The sequence below is a fragment of the Erithacus rubecula genome, assembly GCF_903797595.1.
Source record: "Erithacus rubecula genome assembly, chromosome: 28".
NCBI lineage: Eukaryota > Metazoa > Chordata > Aves > Passeriformes > Muscicapidae > Erithacus > Erithacus rubecula.
Genome location: NC_136680.1, coordinates 972,759 through 989,402, shown reverse-complemented (window position 1 = coordinate 989,402; position 16,644 = coordinate 972,759). Strand labels below are relative to the sequence as shown.

The 16,644-nt window shown below is 59.1% G+C and overlaps 1 protein-coding gene across 1 annotated transcript; it reads right to left on the bottom strand.

Moving 5' to 3' along the window:
• Positions 1 to 4,026: 4,026 nt before the first annotated feature.
• MAP2K2 (mitogen-activated protein kinase kinase 2) lies at positions 4,027 to 16,359 on the bottom strand. Its single transcript, XM_079328423.1, has 11 exons — positions 16,203 to 16,359; positions 15,078 to 15,288; positions 13,830 to 13,976; positions 13,288 to 13,365; positions 12,907 to 12,958; positions 12,696 to 12,820; positions 10,064 to 10,277; positions 6,223 to 6,287; positions 5,500 to 5,561; positions 5,008 to 5,053; positions 4,027 to 4,176 (listed from the first exon to the last, which is right to left on the bottom strand). Exons 1-11 carry the CDS (start codon positions 16,286 to 16,288, stop codon positions 4,066 to 4,068), a joined length of 1,197 nt encoding a protein of 398 aa, XP_079184549.1. The 5' UTR covers positions 16,289 to 16,359; the 3' UTR covers positions 4,027 to 4,065.
• Positions 16,360 to 16,644: the final 285 nt, after the last annotated feature.

Here is a 16,644-nt window from a genome sequence, read left to right as displayed (position 1 = left end):
ACCCGGCGCCTCTTTGAGCCCCTTCGTGTCACCGCACCCACGTGCCACCCCTCGTGTCACCTCCCTCGAGCCCTCTGGGTCATCCCCTCGCTGTCCCTCACTCCCTGCACCCCCAAACCCACTCGTGTCACCTCTCCGGGCTCCTCTGTGTCCCCAAACCCCACAGGACACCTCCCTGTCCCCCCCACGCGTCACCCCACCGCCGTTTCACCTCCCCACGCCCCCAGACCCACTCGTGTCACCCCACAAAGGCGCCTCCCTCCCTTTCCAGCCCCCTCCCCGAATGGCCGCGCGTGTCCCCAGTGTCCCCCAGCCCCTGGGAAGGGGACACGGAGCCCAAGGTCACGGTGGGCTGGCCGCCAGCCTGGCAAGGACAGCGCGAGCCCGGGCTGCGGGCCCGGGGGGGGGACACGGGGACACTCGGGGACACAAACGCGGTGTCCCCACGCGGGCGGGGCTGGGACACCCCCCAGCACCGCGATTCCAGCGCCTGTCCCCGCCCGATCCGCACGGGAAAGCGGCTGCGGGGCGAGATTTTGGGGTGGATTTGGAATTAATGATCATTGCGAGGGGATTAATTAATTAATTAAAGGAAGAGAAAGCGAGAAAAAGCAAAGCTTTGATCAAAACTCGCCAGGCTCGGGGGTTCCGTTCCACGCTGGGCTCTCCGGGATTTCCCCTTCCCCCTTTTTTTTTTCCCTTTTTTTTTTTTCCTTTTTTTGCCTTAAATAACCCCGGCTCCGCTCCTCGCCCGCCCCTCACCCTTCCCCCGCCCCCCATTTGGGGCGGTTTTAGGGGGGTTTTGGCTCATGAACCCCATGGAGCGGGTGGGGAAACTGAGGCAGGCCGGGCTGGGGGTGGGGTTGGAGGTTTTGGGGTGGGGTTTGGGGCGGGGGGGCTGCACCCCAGCCCGGCCCTGCCCCAGCTCCCGGCTGCTTTCGCTTTCCCCCAGGCCACGCCCAGGCTGCCCCCCCAAAATATGAACCCCCAGAGTGTCCCCCCTGCACTGGGAGCCCCCCAAAATCAGCTGGAAAATCCTCCTGACTGTGAGGCTGGGTGGGGGGAGCACCCCAAAAACCCCCCAAACCCCCGTCCCCCATTGCACCCTAAAAACAAACAGGGGTTGGGGATCCCCTTTCGCCCCTGCACCCCAAAATCCTGGAGTGACACAAGGGCTGTGGTCACCCTCACCTTGGGGACCCCACGGGACCCCCCCCAATTCCCACCTGGCACCACCAAAACCTGGCACAGCTCCCAGGGGGGCAGAGAGTCCAACCTGGGCACCCCAAACCCTGGGGGACCCCAAAACACCAGGAAAAAACCAAAGCAGGATCCCCCAAAGGAGCCTGGAGTCAGGGACCACGGCATGGGACCCCAAAAATGGGCCAAAATTAGCCTGGAATTGGGGATGGCACCATGGGATCCCCAAAAATGTCCCAGAATGAACTTGGAATTTGGGAAGGCACCACGGGATCCCCAGAAATGTCCCAGAAAAGAGCCTGGAATTAGGGATAGCACCACAGGACCCCCAAAAGGAGGAGCCTGGAATTGGGGATGGCACCACAGGACCCCCAAAAATGTCCCAGAAGGATCCTGGAATTAGGGATGGCCCCATGGAACCCCCAAAATGCCACTGCAGGATCCTGGAATTGGGGATGGCCCCGTTCTGTGTCACCCCCCTGAGCCCCTGCACCGTTCACAGCACAAAAAAATGCAAAATATTCTCCCATTTTGGGCTCAATTTAGATTTTTTCAGCTTCACCCAGCTCCTCCTCACCCCCAATATCGAACATCCCTTAATATTTTTCACCTGCCCCAAATATTTCCAGCTGGATTTGGGGCTTTGGATTCCTTGGGATGTCAGGATAATTCTGGTGTCTCTGGCTTCCACTGGAGGCAGCGCTGTCCAGCACATCCCAGCGTTCCCGGCTGGAATTCCAGCTCCAAAAGGGTTAAACCCACCCCGGGCACAACCACAACCCAGCAGAAAAACCGCCTGGAAATGTAAAGTGCCGTTTATTTATTATTTTCTTCCCCCCTCCCCCAAACCCATGATGAAAATACCGAGTTTTTTTTAAAAAAAAAAAAAAAACAAAAAAAACAACAAGAAAGTAATTGCACCACCAAACTGCTGCATCCTCCTTTTTTCCTCCTCTTCCTCCTCTTAAATCCAGCACCAAAACTTGTGGAAAATAGCCCAAAATTTGAGGAATCTTCCCAATTTCCCTCATAAAATAAGAGGCAAAATTCATCATATGGAGCAGCCCACGGCTCCAGGGGGGCTTGGCTGGGCATAAACTGAGCACAGACCCTTTAAATCTGGGGTGTTCCCCCCAATATTGGGGTGTTTCCCCGAAAATTGGGGTGTTTCCCCCAAAAAATTGGGGTGTCCCCCCTTTGGGGATGTTGGCCCCAGGCAGGGCAGTGCCTTTGTCCTGTGCTGGAAAACAGGAAAGGAAAAGGGGTGAAGGATTTGGGGTTACCCAGCTCTGGTTGTTAATTTTGGGGGGGCTGCCATGGTGGGACCCAGGATGGGAGCTGCCAGCCTGACTGGGTGAAAAACAGCCAAAAAAATAAAGAAATAAAAAGGGAAACACCAAAATATTCTCACCAAACTTCCCAAATCCTCAAGGGGGACTCAGGGGGTGCCAAAGTGGGAGAGGGGAGGAGGTGGGGGGGGAATGATTCACCCCAAAATCCAGGTGGTGGGAAGGGGGGCTCAGGGCCTGGGGGCTGCAAAAGGTCCTGGATGGGAGGAAAAATGTGGGATTGGGATGAGGGTGGGCTCAGCCCTGGCCAGGGGGCTCCAACAGGGAATCCTGGAGCTTGGCCACCCCTGGGATGGGCTGGAGGCAGCCAGAGGGGGAAAATGCAGCAGGGAGGGGGGAAAATGCAGAATGGAGGGGGGAAAATGCAGAATGGAGGGGGGAAATGCAGAATGGAGGGGGGGGAAATGCAGAATGGAGGGGGAGGAAATGCAGAATGGAGGGGGGAAATGCAGAATGGAGGGGGGGAAATGCAGAATGGAGGGGGGGAAATGCAAACAGGGAGGGGGGGAAATGCAGCAGGGAGGGGAGGAAATGCAGAATGGAGGGGGGAAATGCAGAATGGAGGGGGGGAAATGCAGAATGGAGGGGGGAAATGCAGAATGGAGGGGGGGAAATGCAGAATGGAGGGGGGAAATGCAGAATGGAGGGGGGAAATGCAGAATGGAGGGGGGAAAATGCAGAATGGAGGGGGAAATGCAGAAGGGAGGGGGGGAAATGCAACAGGGAGGGGGGGAAATGCAGCAGGGAGGGGAGGAAATGCAGAATGGAGGGGGGAAATGCAGAATGGAGGGGGGGAAATGCAGCAGGGAGGGTTCCCTGTGCCCCCCTTGGGATCAGGACAGGGACCCCAATCCTGGGCTCTGCTCCACCTCTCCAGGGAAGGAAAATCCACACTCTCCCCTCAGCTGGACACTGAAAAGTGGGAGCCACCCCCATCCCCATCCCCATCCCCATCCCATCCCATTTATCCCCTGAGCATCCAGGGCAGGACAAGGCCAGGCTTTAGAAGAACCCTTTAAAAAGCAAAGGAGGCAAACAGGGATCTCTGCTCTGATCCCTGCTCTGCCCCCAGCCCTGACCCCAGGAAGGGTTTCCTCATTCCTGATCCCATTGAGAGAAAACCAGGCAGGGGGTGAAGCATCAGCCCAGCACCACCTCACACCCTCCATCACCTTTTCCTGTAACCCGAGCGAAAACACATTTCCAAACCAAACAAAAAAAACCCAAAACAATAAAGAAAAAAAAATAAAATCAACCAACATAAGCAGCACCACAATTCCCAAATGCCAGGAGCTCCAGAGCTGGAGCAGAGACCTGGAACCCCCCGCAGCCCAACCCGGGGGGTTCCACCCGGGGGGATGGAGCCGGTTTGGGGTGGAGCCGGTTTGGGTGGAGCCGGTTTGGGGTGGAGCCGGTTTGGGGTGGAGCCGGTTTGGGTGGAGCCGGTTTGGGGTGGAGCCGCTTTTGGGGCCGGAGCTTTGGCGCTGGGAGGAGCAGGAGGAAGCCGAGGCCGGGCTCACACGGCAGCTCGGGTGGGAGTGCTGGGCTGGTTGAGCCGCAGCGTCCGGCACAGCCAGCCCGCGAAATCCACCTCCTCCACCTCGGAGCGCTTGATGAACGTGTGGCTCTGCAAGCACAGGGAAAACACGGTCAGCAACGGCACAGAAAATCAGCCCAGAGCACAAAAAACCAGCCCTGAGCTGTGGGATATGGCCTGGGGAGTGGGGAAGATCCTGGTGCCACGGCTGAGGCAGGGGAAGAGGATTTGGGGAGAATATTTGATTCATCACAGGGAGGAATTGAATCCCAAAATCCCATCCAGACCTGCCCTGTCCAGCCTTGGGCACTGCCAGGGATCCACAGCTGCTCTGGGTACCTGTGCCAGCCCTGCCCACCCTCCCAGGCAGGAATTCCATCCCAAAATCCCACCCAGCCCTGCCCTGGGCACTGGGAGCCATTCCCTGTGTCCAGTCCCTCCATCCCTTGTCCCAGTCCCTCTCCAGCTCTCCTGGAGCCCCTTTAGGCCCTGGAGGGGCTCTGAGCTCTCCCTGGAGCTTCTCCTCCCCAGGTGAGCACCCCCAGCTCTCCCAGCCTGGCTCCAGCCCTGCAGCAGCTCCCTGGATTCCTCTGGGCTCTCTCAGCAGCTCCAGCTCCTTATTTTGGGGTCCCAGGGCTGGGGCAGCTCTGCAGGTGGGGTCTCACCTGAACCCCTGAATCCTCCCTCAGCTGGATCCCTGGGATGAGGCACAGCTGGGATCCTCAGTGGCACCCACCTGCCCAGGTGAGGAGCCAGGTTTGTCCCAGCAGGGTCTGGGCAGGATCCCAGCAGAGATCCAGCACTGCCCCTGGGTCAGAGGGGCTCAGCCCCACCCTGTGCCTCATCCTGAGCTCAGCCTGGCAATTCCCAGCCTTTGGAGCAGGAGGGATGGGGCAGCAGCAAAATCCTCTCCCCACTCACCATCAGCATCTTCAGATCTGCTCGTTCTGCTGGGTTTTTAATTAAGCTGAAATGAGAAGAACAAGAGAGTCAATGTGAGATTCCTTGTGGGAATGAGGCTGGAGAAGCTCCAGCTTCACCCAAAACCCCTCAGGATCCTGGGAGAGCTGCAGGATCCATCCCCTGCAGCCTGTGGGGACAAACTGTGCCCTGCAAATGGAGAGAAGGCCCCAAAGCTTGGCAGGAATTGGGGATTTTTGTGATATCCAATCTCTGGCAGCACCTTCAGGTGTCCATGGGGTGACTCAGCCCCAGGATCTGCTCCCCCATCCCCCTTGCCAGGCTCAGTTTAAGGAGCTGGGATCCTGCTCAGCACCCCCACCAATAAACTGCTTTAATTCCAAGCCTTCCCAAGGCAGGAGCTGCCAGCACAAGGTGGGATCAGGGAGGGAGATGAGGCAGAACACAGAGGGTGGAGCTGCAGAGCTGTCAGGGAGCAGATGAATTCCTCACCATTTATTTACAAACTCCTGGAAATCTTGTGTGAAGACTCCACTTGGCAGCTTGGGAGGAGGCTGTGGACAGAAGGAAAAGAGTTTCCTGCACCATTCATGAGTTACTGTGCCAAAAATCAGTGTCAGCTGCAGTGGAGCTGTGCTCTACATCACCCCCATCCTCCTCATCCTCACTGCTGCTCCAGCCAGGAAAACCCTTCCCTGCCATTCCAAATCACCAAACATCCCAGTCCTAAATCCAATCTCGCAAATCTCAGCTCTGGCCATGCCTCTGGCTGATGGGACAATCCCAAAATGAGAATTTCTCTGCCCTTTCCACTGTTTGTGAGAGCTGCCCTTGCAAGTTGGGTAGGACAAGGGGGATGGCCTCAAGCTGAAGGGAGGTTTAGATGGGATTTTGGGAAGAAATTCCCTCTGTGAGGGTGGGGAGGGACTGGAATGGATTTCCCAGAGCAGCTGTAGCTGCCCCTGGATCCCTGGCAGTGCCCAAGGCCAGGCTGGAGCAGCCTGGGACAGGGGGAGGTGTCCAGGATGGGATTTAAGATCCTTCCAACCCAAACCATCCTGGGATTCCAGGACTGACCAAACACCCCAGATCCCACCCTGACTCAGCAGAGCAGGGAAAACAGCAGGGAAAATTCCTGTGGAACCTCCAGGATTCCAGCAGAACCCTGGGAAAACAAACACCCAGCTCATTAACACCCAGCTCATTAACACCCACCTCATTAACAATGTAATCCAGCAGCTCAAAGATGGCCATGGCAGGCCTGGTGTCCATCCCGTGGCCTGGGGGGTGACAGGACACAAAAGGTGCTGAGAGGCTGCTCAGGGTTGGGGTGAAAACCACAAATTTGGGGGAGCTCTGCTGGGAAAGGCTGAGGCAACTCCAGGTGAATTGAGTCACGGTTAAAAGGAAATCAAAATCCCAAAATTTGGATTTCTTTTGTCAGAGCTCCAGTCCAGATTTATTTCCCAGTTTGGAATGTTTGGACAGCACCAGACCATGGCTGGCTGGCAGCACTTCCAGAGCTTTCTGCTCCCAAGGAAACAGCTCCAGCAGAGCCTCCCTGGAATCCTGGTGCTGTTTGGTGCTTCTGTGAGAGCTCCCAGCAAAGCTCTTCCCAAAAAAAACCTGCAAAGCCTGGGGAGCAGGAGGAGCTGAGACAACGAGCCACAGGACAGCCACACCCCAGCTGTGCCCCCAGCAGGAGGGACACAAACCCACCCGAGGGGCTCCCACCCAAACCCCACAAACCCATGGCAGGTGGGAGGGGGCTGTGCCTCCATCCTGGACTCCAATCTCCCAGGCTCTCCCTGTCCCTCCATCCCAGACTCTCCCTGTGCCTCCATCCCAGACTCTCCCTGTGCCTCCATCCCAGACTCTCCCCATGGATCCATCCCAGACTCTCCCTGTGCCTCCATCCCAGACTCTCCCTGTGCCTCCATCCCAGACTCTCCCCATGGATCCATCCCAGACTCTCCCCATGCCTCCATCCCAGACTCTCCCTGTGCCTCCATCCCAGACTCTCCCTGTGCCTCCATCCCAGACTCTCCCTGTGCCTCCATCCCAGACTCTCCCTGTGGATCCATCCCAGACTCTCCCTGTCCCTCCATCCCAGACTCTCCCCATGGATCCATCCCAGACTCTCCCTGTGCCTCCATCCCAGACTCTCCCCATGGATCCATCCCAGACTCTCCCCGTGCCTCCATCCCAGACTCTCCCTGTGGATCCATCCCAGGCTCTCCCCGTGGATCCATCCCAGACTCTCCCCGTGGATCCATCCCAGACTCTCCCTGTGCCTCCATCCCAGACTCTCCCTGTGGATCCATCCCAGACTCTCCCTGTGGATCCATCCCAGACTCTCCCTGTGGATCCATCCCAGACTCTCCCTGTGCCTCCATCCCAGACTCTCCCTGTGGATCCATCCCAGACTCTCCCTGTGGATCCATCCCAGACTCTCCCTGTGGATCCATCCCAGACTCTCCCCGTGGATCCATCCCAGACTCTCCCTGTGGATCCATCCCAGACTCTCCCTGTCCCTCCATCCCAGACTCTCCCTGTGCCTCCATCCCAGACTCTCCCTGTGCCTCCATCCCAGACTCTCCCTGTCCCTCCATCCCAGACTCTCCCTGTCCCTCCATCCCAGACTCTCCCTGTGGATCCATCCCAGACTCTCCCTGTGCCTCCATCCCAGACTCTCCCTGTGGATCCATCCCAGACTCTCCCTGTGGATCCATCCCAGACTCTCCCTGTGGATCCATCCCAGACTCTCCCCGTGGATCCATCCCAGACTCTCCCTGTGCCTCCATCCCAGACTCTCCCTGTGCCTCCATCCCAGACTCTCCCTGTGGATCCATCCCAGACTCTCCCTGTGGATCCATCCCAGACTCTCCCTGTCCCTCCATCCCAGACTCTCCCTGTGCCTCCATCCCAGACTCTCCCTGTGGATCCATCCCAGACTCTCCCTGTGGATCCATCCCAGACTCTCCCTGTCCCTCCATCCCAGACTCTCCCTGTCCCTCCATCCCAGACTCTCCCTGTGCCTCCATCCCAGACTCTCCCTGTGGATCCATCCCAGACTCTCCCTGTCCCTCCATCCCAGACTCTCCCTGTCCCTCCATCCCAGACTCTCCCTGTGGATCCATCCCAGACTCTCCCTGTCCCTCCATCCCAGACTCTCCCTGTCCCTCCATCCCAGACTCTCCCTGTGCCTCCATCCCAGACTCTCCCTGTGGATCCATCCCAGACTCTCCCTGTGGATCCATCCCAGACTCTCCCTGTGGATCCATCCCAGACTCTCCCCGTGGATCCATCCCAGACTCTCCCTGTCCCTCCATCCCAGACTCTCCCTGTGGATCCATCCCAGACTCTCCCTGTGGATCCATCCCAGACTCTCCCTGTCCCTCCATCCCAGACTCTCCCTGTGGATCCATCCCAGACTCTCCCTGTGGATCCATCCCAGACTCTCCCTGTGGATCCATCCCAGACTCTCCCTGTGGATCCATCCCAGACTCTCCCTGTGGATCCATCCCAGACTCTCCCTGTGCCTCCATCCCAGACTCTCCCTGTCCCTCCATCCCAGACTCTCCCCATGGATCCATCCCAGACTCTCCCTGTCCCTCCATCCCAGACTCTCCCTGTGGATCCATCCCAGACTCTCCCCGTGGATCCATCCCAGACTCTCCCTGTGGATCCATCCAGACTCTCCTGTCCCCATCCCAGACTTCTCCCTGTCCCTCCATCCCAGACTCTCCCTGTCCCTCCATCCCAGACTCTCCCTGTCCCTCCATCCCAGACTCTCCCTGTCCCTCCATCCCAGACTCTCCCTGTGGATCCATCCCAGACTCTCCCTGTCCCTCCATCCCAGACTCTCCCTGTCCCTCCATCCCAGACTCTCCCTGTGCCTCCATCCCAGACTCTCCCTGTGGATCCATCCCAGACTCTCCCTGTGGATCCATCCCAGACTCTCCCTGTGGATCCATCCCAGACTCTCCCCGTGGATCCATCCCAGACTCTCCCTGTCCCTCCATCCCAGACTCTCCCTGTGGATCCATCCCAGACTCTCCCTGTGGATCCATCCCAGACTCTCCCTGTGGATCCATCCCAGACTCTCCCTGTGGATCCATCCCAGACTCTCCCTGTGGATCCATCCCAGACTCTCCCTGTGGATCCATCCCAGACTCTCCCTGTGGATCCATCCCAGACTCTCCCTGTGGATCCATCCCAGACTCTCCCTGTGCCTCCATCCCAGACTCTCCCTGTCCCTCCATCCCAGACTCTCCCCATGGATCCATCCCAGACTCTCCCTGTCCCTCCATCCCAGACTCTCCCTGTGGATCCATCCCAGACTCTCCCCGTGGATCCATCCCAGACTCTCCCTGTCCCTCCATCCCAGACTCTCCCCGTGGATCCATCCCAGACTCTCCCTGTCCCTCCATCCCAGACTCTCCCTGTCCCTCCATCCCAGACTCTCCCTGTCCCTCCATCCCAGACTCTCCCTGTGGATCCATCCCAGACTCTCCCTGTGGATCCATCCCAGACTCTCCCTGTGCCTCCATCCCAGACTCTCCCTGTGCCTCCATCCCAGACTCTCCCTGTGCCTCCATCCCAGACTCTCCCCATGGATCCATCCCAGACTCTCCCCATGGATCCATCCCAGACTCTCCCCGTGGATCCATCCCAGACTCTCCCCGTGGATCCATCCCAGACTCTCCCTGTCCCTCCATCCCAGACTCTCCCTGTGCCTCCATCCCAGACTCTCCCCATGGATCCATCCCAGACTCTCCCTGTGGATCCATCCCAGACTCTCCCTATGGATCCATCCCAGACTCTCCCTGTGGATCCATCCCAGACTCTCCCTGTGGATCCATCCCAGACTCTCCCTGTGGATCCACCCCAGACTCTCCCTGTGGATTCATCCCAGACTCTCCCTGTCCCTCCATCCCAGACTCTCCCTGTCCCTCCATCCCAGACTCTCCCCGTGGATCCCCAGCCCAGGCTCCTGTCCCAGCCTCAGCCCAGCCCCCCGGGCAGCGTTGCTGGAGGTGCCCCCAGCCCCTACCACTGACGGGCCGTCCGGGGGGCCTGGCCCTGGGTGAGATGCTGGGGGTCTCTCCCTGCGCCCCCTCCGCCGCAGCACGGCCGAACAGCACTTCCAGCTCCCTGGAGTCGGGCGGGGGGATGGGATACCTCCCGATGGACAGCTCCACCAGCGACAGCCCCATGCTCCAGATGTCCGACTGCACCGAGTAGTGCGTGCCCTGCAGGCGCTCGGGCTGCGGGACAGGCAGGCTCAGAGGGGAGGGACTGGGAATGGGGGAGGGACTGGGAATGGGGGAGGGACTGGGAATGGGGGAGGGGGACTGGGAATGGGGGAGGGGCACTGGGAATGGGGGAGGGACTGGGAATGGGGGAGGGACTGGGAATGGGGGAGGGACTGGGAATGGGGGAGGGAACTGGGAATGGGGGAGGGAACTGGGAATGGGGGAGGGAACTGGGAATGGGGAAGGGAAATGGGAATGGGGGAGGAACTGGGAATGGGGGAGGGACTGGGAATGGGGGAGGGACTGGGAATGGGGGAGGGAAATGGGAATGGGGAAGGGAAATGGGAATGGGGGAGGAACTGGGAATGGGGGAGGGAAATGGGAATGGGGGAGGGAAATGGGAATGGGGGAGGGAAATGGGAATGGGGGAGGGAAATGGGAATGGGGGAGGGAAATGGGAATGGGGGAGGGAAATGGGAATGGGGGAGGGAAATGGGAATGGGGGAGGGAACTGGGAATGGGGGAGGGACTGGGAATGGGGGAGGGAACTGGGAATGGGGGAGGGAACTGGGAATGGGGGAGGGAACTGGGAATGGGGGAGGGAACTGGGAATGGGGGAAAATGGCACTGGGAATGGGGGAAAATGGCACTGGGAATGGGGGAAAATGGCACTGGGAAGGGGGTAATGGAACTGGGAATGGGGGTAATGGCACTGGGAATTGGGGGAATGGAACTGGAAATTGGGGGGGAATAGAACCCCAGGGCACTGGGAATGGGGGTGGAACTGGGAACTGGGGGGAATGGTACTGGGAATTGGGGTAATGGAACCCAATGGCACTGGGAATTGGGGTAATGGAACCCAATGGCACTGGGAATTGGGGAAATGGAACCCCAGGGGACTGGGAATTGGGGTAATGGAACCCAATGGCACTGGGAATGGGGATAATGGAACCCCATGGCACTGGGAATTGTGGATAATGGAACCCCAGGGCACTGGGAATTGGGGAAATGGAACCCCAGGGCACTGGGAATTGGGGTAATGGAACCCAATGGCACTGGGAATTGGGGAAATGGAACCCCAGGGCACTGGGAATTGGGGTAATGGAACCCCAGGGCACTGGGAATTGGGGTAATGGAACCCAATGGCACTGGGAATGGGGATAATGGAACCCAATGGCACTGGGAATGGGGGTAATGGAACCCCAGGGCACTGGGAATGGGGATAAAGGTACCCAGGGCACTGGGAATGGGGGTAAAGGTACCCAGGGCACTGGGAATGGGGGTAATGGAACCCCAGGGCACTGGGAATGGGGGTGACATGCAGTGCTGGCCCCCAGAGCACAGGAACAGCCACTGCCATGGGATAGTGACCCCCAGGACACAGGAACATGGGGCAACGTTAGATATTGACACCAAATATCCTCTATGGGTGAGACCCCAGTGCTCAAAGGGGCTCCAAGGGAACTGGAGGACACTGGACAAGGGACAGGACACTGGGAATGGCTTCCCACTGCCAGAGGCAGGGAGGGGTGGGATATTGGGCAGGAATTGTTCCCTGGCAGGGTGGGCAGGGCTGGCACAGGTGCCCAGAGCAGCTGTGGCTGCCCCTGGATCCCTGGCAGTGCCCCAGGCCAGGCTGGACATTGGGTTTGGAGCAGCCTGGGACAGTGGAAGTGTCCCTGCCATGGCAGGGGTGGCACTGGGTGGGATTTAAGCTCCCTTCCCACCCAAACCATTCTGGAATTCTGGAACATCCCAAAGGCCTCTCCATGGCAGCTCTCCAGGGAAGGGACACTCATCATGTGCAAAGGGGATGGAAAAGAAGGGTGATGTGCAGAAAAAAGCACTTGGAGCATCTCATCCACACTCCCAACTCAGCAGCATTCCCAGCTACTTGTTTGGGAGTCTGGAACACCCAGCAGGAATTTATTTCATTGTGGTGCTAAAATCTAAGGAACTCAATTATCCATAAAAATGTATTTTCCTGCTCACTCCTGTTAACACCCAAGGGGAATCAGAAGAGCAGAAAATCCCTTTGAGCTTATGGCCAATAAAACAAAAAATCAGAAATAAATCAATCCATGCAAGTCATCCTCACTGGCAGCTCTGAGGCAGCTTGGAGCCAGGGCCTGGGAGCAGAGGGGACAGGATTTTTAAATAGCCCCTGTCTAACTATAACTGCACTTGAATAACCATTCCCAAAATACAGGAGCAGCTCAGACCTCAGGATCCTTCCCTGGGAGGGTGGGCAGGCCCTGGCACAGCTCCCCAGGGAAGCTGCCCCTGGATCCTGGCAGTGCCCAAGGCCAGGCTGGGCAGGGCTTGGAGCACCTGGGACAGTGGGAAATGTCCCTGTGAACCAGATGGGGATGGAAACAGAGCTGAGCTGAACCCAAAATACCCCAAAAAGCCCAGGTGGAAGGAACTTACAGACATGTAGGAGCGAGTTCCCACAAAGGAGTTGGCCATGGAGTCAATGAGCTGCCCACTGACCCCAAAGTCACAGAGCTTGATCTCCCCTCGGGAATTCACCAGGATGTTGGAGGGTTTCACATCTGGGAACAAGGGCAGAGGGGAGGGTGAAGTGGCTCTGGGTGACACCTGGCACTGCAGGCTGGCCTTTCCAGGGCCCTGCTCTCACCTCTGTGCATGATTTGGTGCTTCTCCCGCAGATAGGCCAAGCCCCTCAGAACCTGGGGGATCCAAAATCTGGGTGAGAGCAGAGCTGAGGGCAGAGCTCTGCCCCCAGCCCAGGGGAGCTGCCCTTGTCCCTCAATTTATCCCCAATTCCATCACAGATTTCTCTCACAAAGCTCCTCCCAAATCTCCCAACATTATCCAGAGGGGTTGGAGGTGGGGAAAGGGGTTGGGAATGTTTCCCCTCTGCTCTGGTCTCTTGGCCCAGGAAAGTGCAGTCTCCAGGGCTGGGGAACACAAAAAGCTTCCCAGGGCAGCCCAAGCTTTATTCCCAATCCTTGCCCAGCAAATCCCCCCTGGAAGCCTGAGCAGCCCCAGCACTCACTGCTATGCTGACTTTGCCCAGGATTTCCTCAGGAATTCTTTTGGCTTCTTTCAGCACTTGATCCAAAGAGCCCCCATCCTGAAATAAAGAACATGGGAGTGACCAACACAGCAATTCCAAGCAGAGAAACAGAGCAGCAGGTGGTGGGTGAGCAGCATTGAGCACACTCCTTTTCCAGCCAAAAAAACAGGGAGACCTGTTGATCTGAGCTCAGATTTATCACTGAAAACCTTTTTTACCAGCTCTCCTTCTTGCTGTTGGTTCTTTGCTTCCTTCCATCAGTGGAAATGCCAAGATGGTGCTGATTTAGAGGAGAAGCAGCATCATTCCCCACCAGCAACAACAGAACATGTTGACTGAGCCTCCAGCAGGCTCTGCAGAGCAGTGGCTAGGCAACATTTCCGTTTGGCCAAGCCCCAAACCTCTGCTTCCCCTTCCCAAAAGCTGCTGCCTCCCTCACTCCGAGGCCTGAGCAGGAATGTGTGGCTCCCACCAGGAGAAAGGAGGTGCCAGTGGCCCAGGGCAGGGCAGGGCTGACTCACCATGTGCTCCATGCAGATGGAGATCTCCCCATCACTGTAGAAGGCCCCATAGAAGCCCACGATGTACGGGGAGTTGCACTCGTGCAGCACCTGCAGCTCCCGGATGATCTGGTTCCTGATGGCTGGCTTGATTTCCAAATGGATCAGCTGCCAAAAGAGACACAAACAGGGCAGGTGTGACTCCTGGAAAGTGAAAGGATTGATGGGGAGCAGCTCTGAGTGCTGGCAAGGAAGGAGAACTTCAATTGTGCTTTGGAGCAGAAAAAGCCCTGATGGGTGGTGAGACCCCGGCAGCTGTGGCTGCCCCTGGAAGGGCCCAAGGTCAGGAGCACCCTGGGACAATGGGAGGTGTCCCTGGCCATGGCAGGGTGGGATTTAAGGTCTCTGCAGGCCATCCAGGGTGGGATTCCATGCTGGAGCAGAGGGAGAGCTCAGTGCAGCCGAGCCACGGAAGGCGCCGGGATTGCGCCGGGCCCGGCGGAAAGACGAGTCAGGAGCTTGGTCTCAGCCCCTCTGAGTCAGCAGGCAGCAACATTTTCACAAGCTCTGGAGGTGTTGTAAGAAGGTGCTTCAAGATCAAGGAAACCACAGAAAAGAAAAAGCCCCTGTGAAGGTTCTGCACGAGAATGAGCAGTGGCTTTTGGGGCTCCAGGTGGGGTCAGAGCAGGGTGGGGAGGAAACACCCTGGGCTGGGGAAAGGAGGCCCTGCCCATGGAACTGGATGAGCTGTGAGGCCCCTTCCAACCAAACCATGCCATGATCCCAACAGCAGGAGGGAGGAGAGACTCTGGAGGAGGCAGAGCAGTGCTTGTGCTGCTCCTGCCAAGCACAGCCTCTCCCAGCAGGCAGAAAAGCAGCTCCTGATTTTCTACTCGGTGGCAGCACAGATGTTCCCAAAGAGGCCAAGAGTGAGAGGAACCTCTGTCCCTGCTTGGGATGTGTTAAATGGGGCTGAGGGATGTGTGCCAAACCCATCCTTCCCACTGCCACTTCCTACAATCCTCAGGAGATCCAATCCCAGACACTTCGTCCATCAGAACTGGGAAAAAATAAACTCCAGTTTTCCAGTCTGTCACTGGGAGTTCAGCCCCTCCTTCACGCAGGACCCATCTGGGAGCAGCCAGGACTCTGCTCCTGAGCCAGGTGAGGTGGTGCAGGTGCAAAAGCAGAGAGAACCCAAGCAAACCCAGCCCTCCCAGAGGCAGGGAGAGCTCCAGCTGCTGCCCAGCACTGCCAGTGCCTCCTCACCTTCCGTGCCATGATGAGCCCTGAGGGTTTGTGCTGCACTTTGGTGACCACCCCGCCATTGCCAGCGCCCAGCTCTGAGATCCTCTCAAAGTCATCGTCCTTCAGCTCCCCCACTTTGGCTTTCTGGGTCAGGAAAGCTTCCAGGCGCTTCTTCTGCTGCTCATCCAGCTCCAGCTCCTCCAGCTTCTTCTGCAGGTCCACCAGGTTAGCCCTGGAGGAGATGGGAGATGGTCAGCAGCAGGGAAAGGAGGGTTTGGTTTTTAGGAAAGTGATGGAAAAGCATCTCCTGGCATGTCCCAAACCCCTGGCAATGGGATCACCTGGAGGTGCCCAACACACAGAGCCCCTCTGGAGAGCTTTGGAGCAGTCAGGTGTTTTGGGAGAGCCAAGGAATAGGAAAAATCCTTCAGCCCTTAAAGAGGCAGCAGCAGATGCTGCTCCCTGTCCCAGGGAGCCAAGGCTGTGTAACACGAGAAGGGTTTTCCATGGGGTCTGGCAGCTCCCTCACACCCCCCACCCCAAATCCCAGCACAAAGGGGGGTCTGTGCTCCCCCAGCACCTGCTGCCACCCGTGCCAGCTGCAGCTGCTCCGTCCCAGCTGCTGCCACCCCTTTGTCCCCCTCACCCACAGCCAGGGGGACGTGTCGGGAGGGTCTCACCCCATCCCTTCCAGCCAGCACCCCCACATATCCCATCTGCCGAGCCCCCCCCAGACCCCGGGTCCCCATCCCAACTCCAGACCTGTCCCCTGCAAACCGGGGGGGCCGGAGCAGCCTCCCCCTGCCCATCCCTTCCAACCCTCACCCTTCTCCCGGCTCAGCCTCCCTGCCCCACACAGCCCCGGGCCCATCCAGCTCCCAGGGCAGCCTCAGCTCCCCCGGACCTTCCCTGTTCCCCCCGAGCCCGGTTCAGGTTCCCCCTCAGACCTTCCCAGGCCTCCCCAAAGCTGTCCCGGCTCCTCCAGGCCTTCCCTGGCGCTCCCCACGCCCCGTGCCCGCCGTGCCCGATCCCCCAGGCCCGGTGCCCGCTCTGTCCCGGCCGGGACCGGTGTCCCCCTCCCCAAGGCCCCGCGTCCCCCCAGGCCCAGCCGCGCTGGCGGGGCGGTCCCGGCCGGGCCTGACTCACTCTGCGGAGCCGTCGGGGCTGGGCCCCTCGGCGGCGCTGGGGGCGATGTTGAGGGCGGGCAGCACCGGCTTCCTCTTGGCCGGCATGGCCGGGCCGGGCCGCGCCTGCGGGGCCGGGGGCGCGGCCGGGCGCGGGGGCGCGCGGGGCGGGGCGGGGCCGGGGCGGGGCCGGGGCGGGGCCGGGGCGGGGCCAGCGCAGCCAATCGGGGCGGGAGCCGAGACAGGGGCGGGGTCGGAGGGCGGGGCTACGGACGGGCCTATGGAGGCGGGACTTGCGTTCCATGGGGCGGGACTGGGAGCCCCGTGAGGCGGGGCCGGGATTTCCATGAGGCGGGACCGGGAGCTCCGTGAGGCGGGGCCGGGATTTCCATGAGGCGGGACCGGGGGCTCTGTAGGGCGGGACCGGGAGCTCCGTGAGGCGGGGCCGGGAGCTCCGTGAGGCG

Coding starts and splice junctions, on each gene's coding strand:
- MAP2K2 (XM_079328423.1), bottom strand. CDS start 16,288: ATGCCGGCCAAGAGGAAGCCGGTGCTGCCCGCCCTCAACATCGCCCCC. Junction 12,821..12,906: donor GCACCAAATCATGCACAGAG/GTGAGAGCAGGG, acceptor CCTTGTTCCCAG/ATGTGAAACCCTCCAACATC. Junction 5,562..6,222: donor TGGATTACATTGTTAATGAG/GTGGGTGTTAAT, acceptor TTCTGTCCACAG/CCTCCTCCCAAGCTGCCAAG.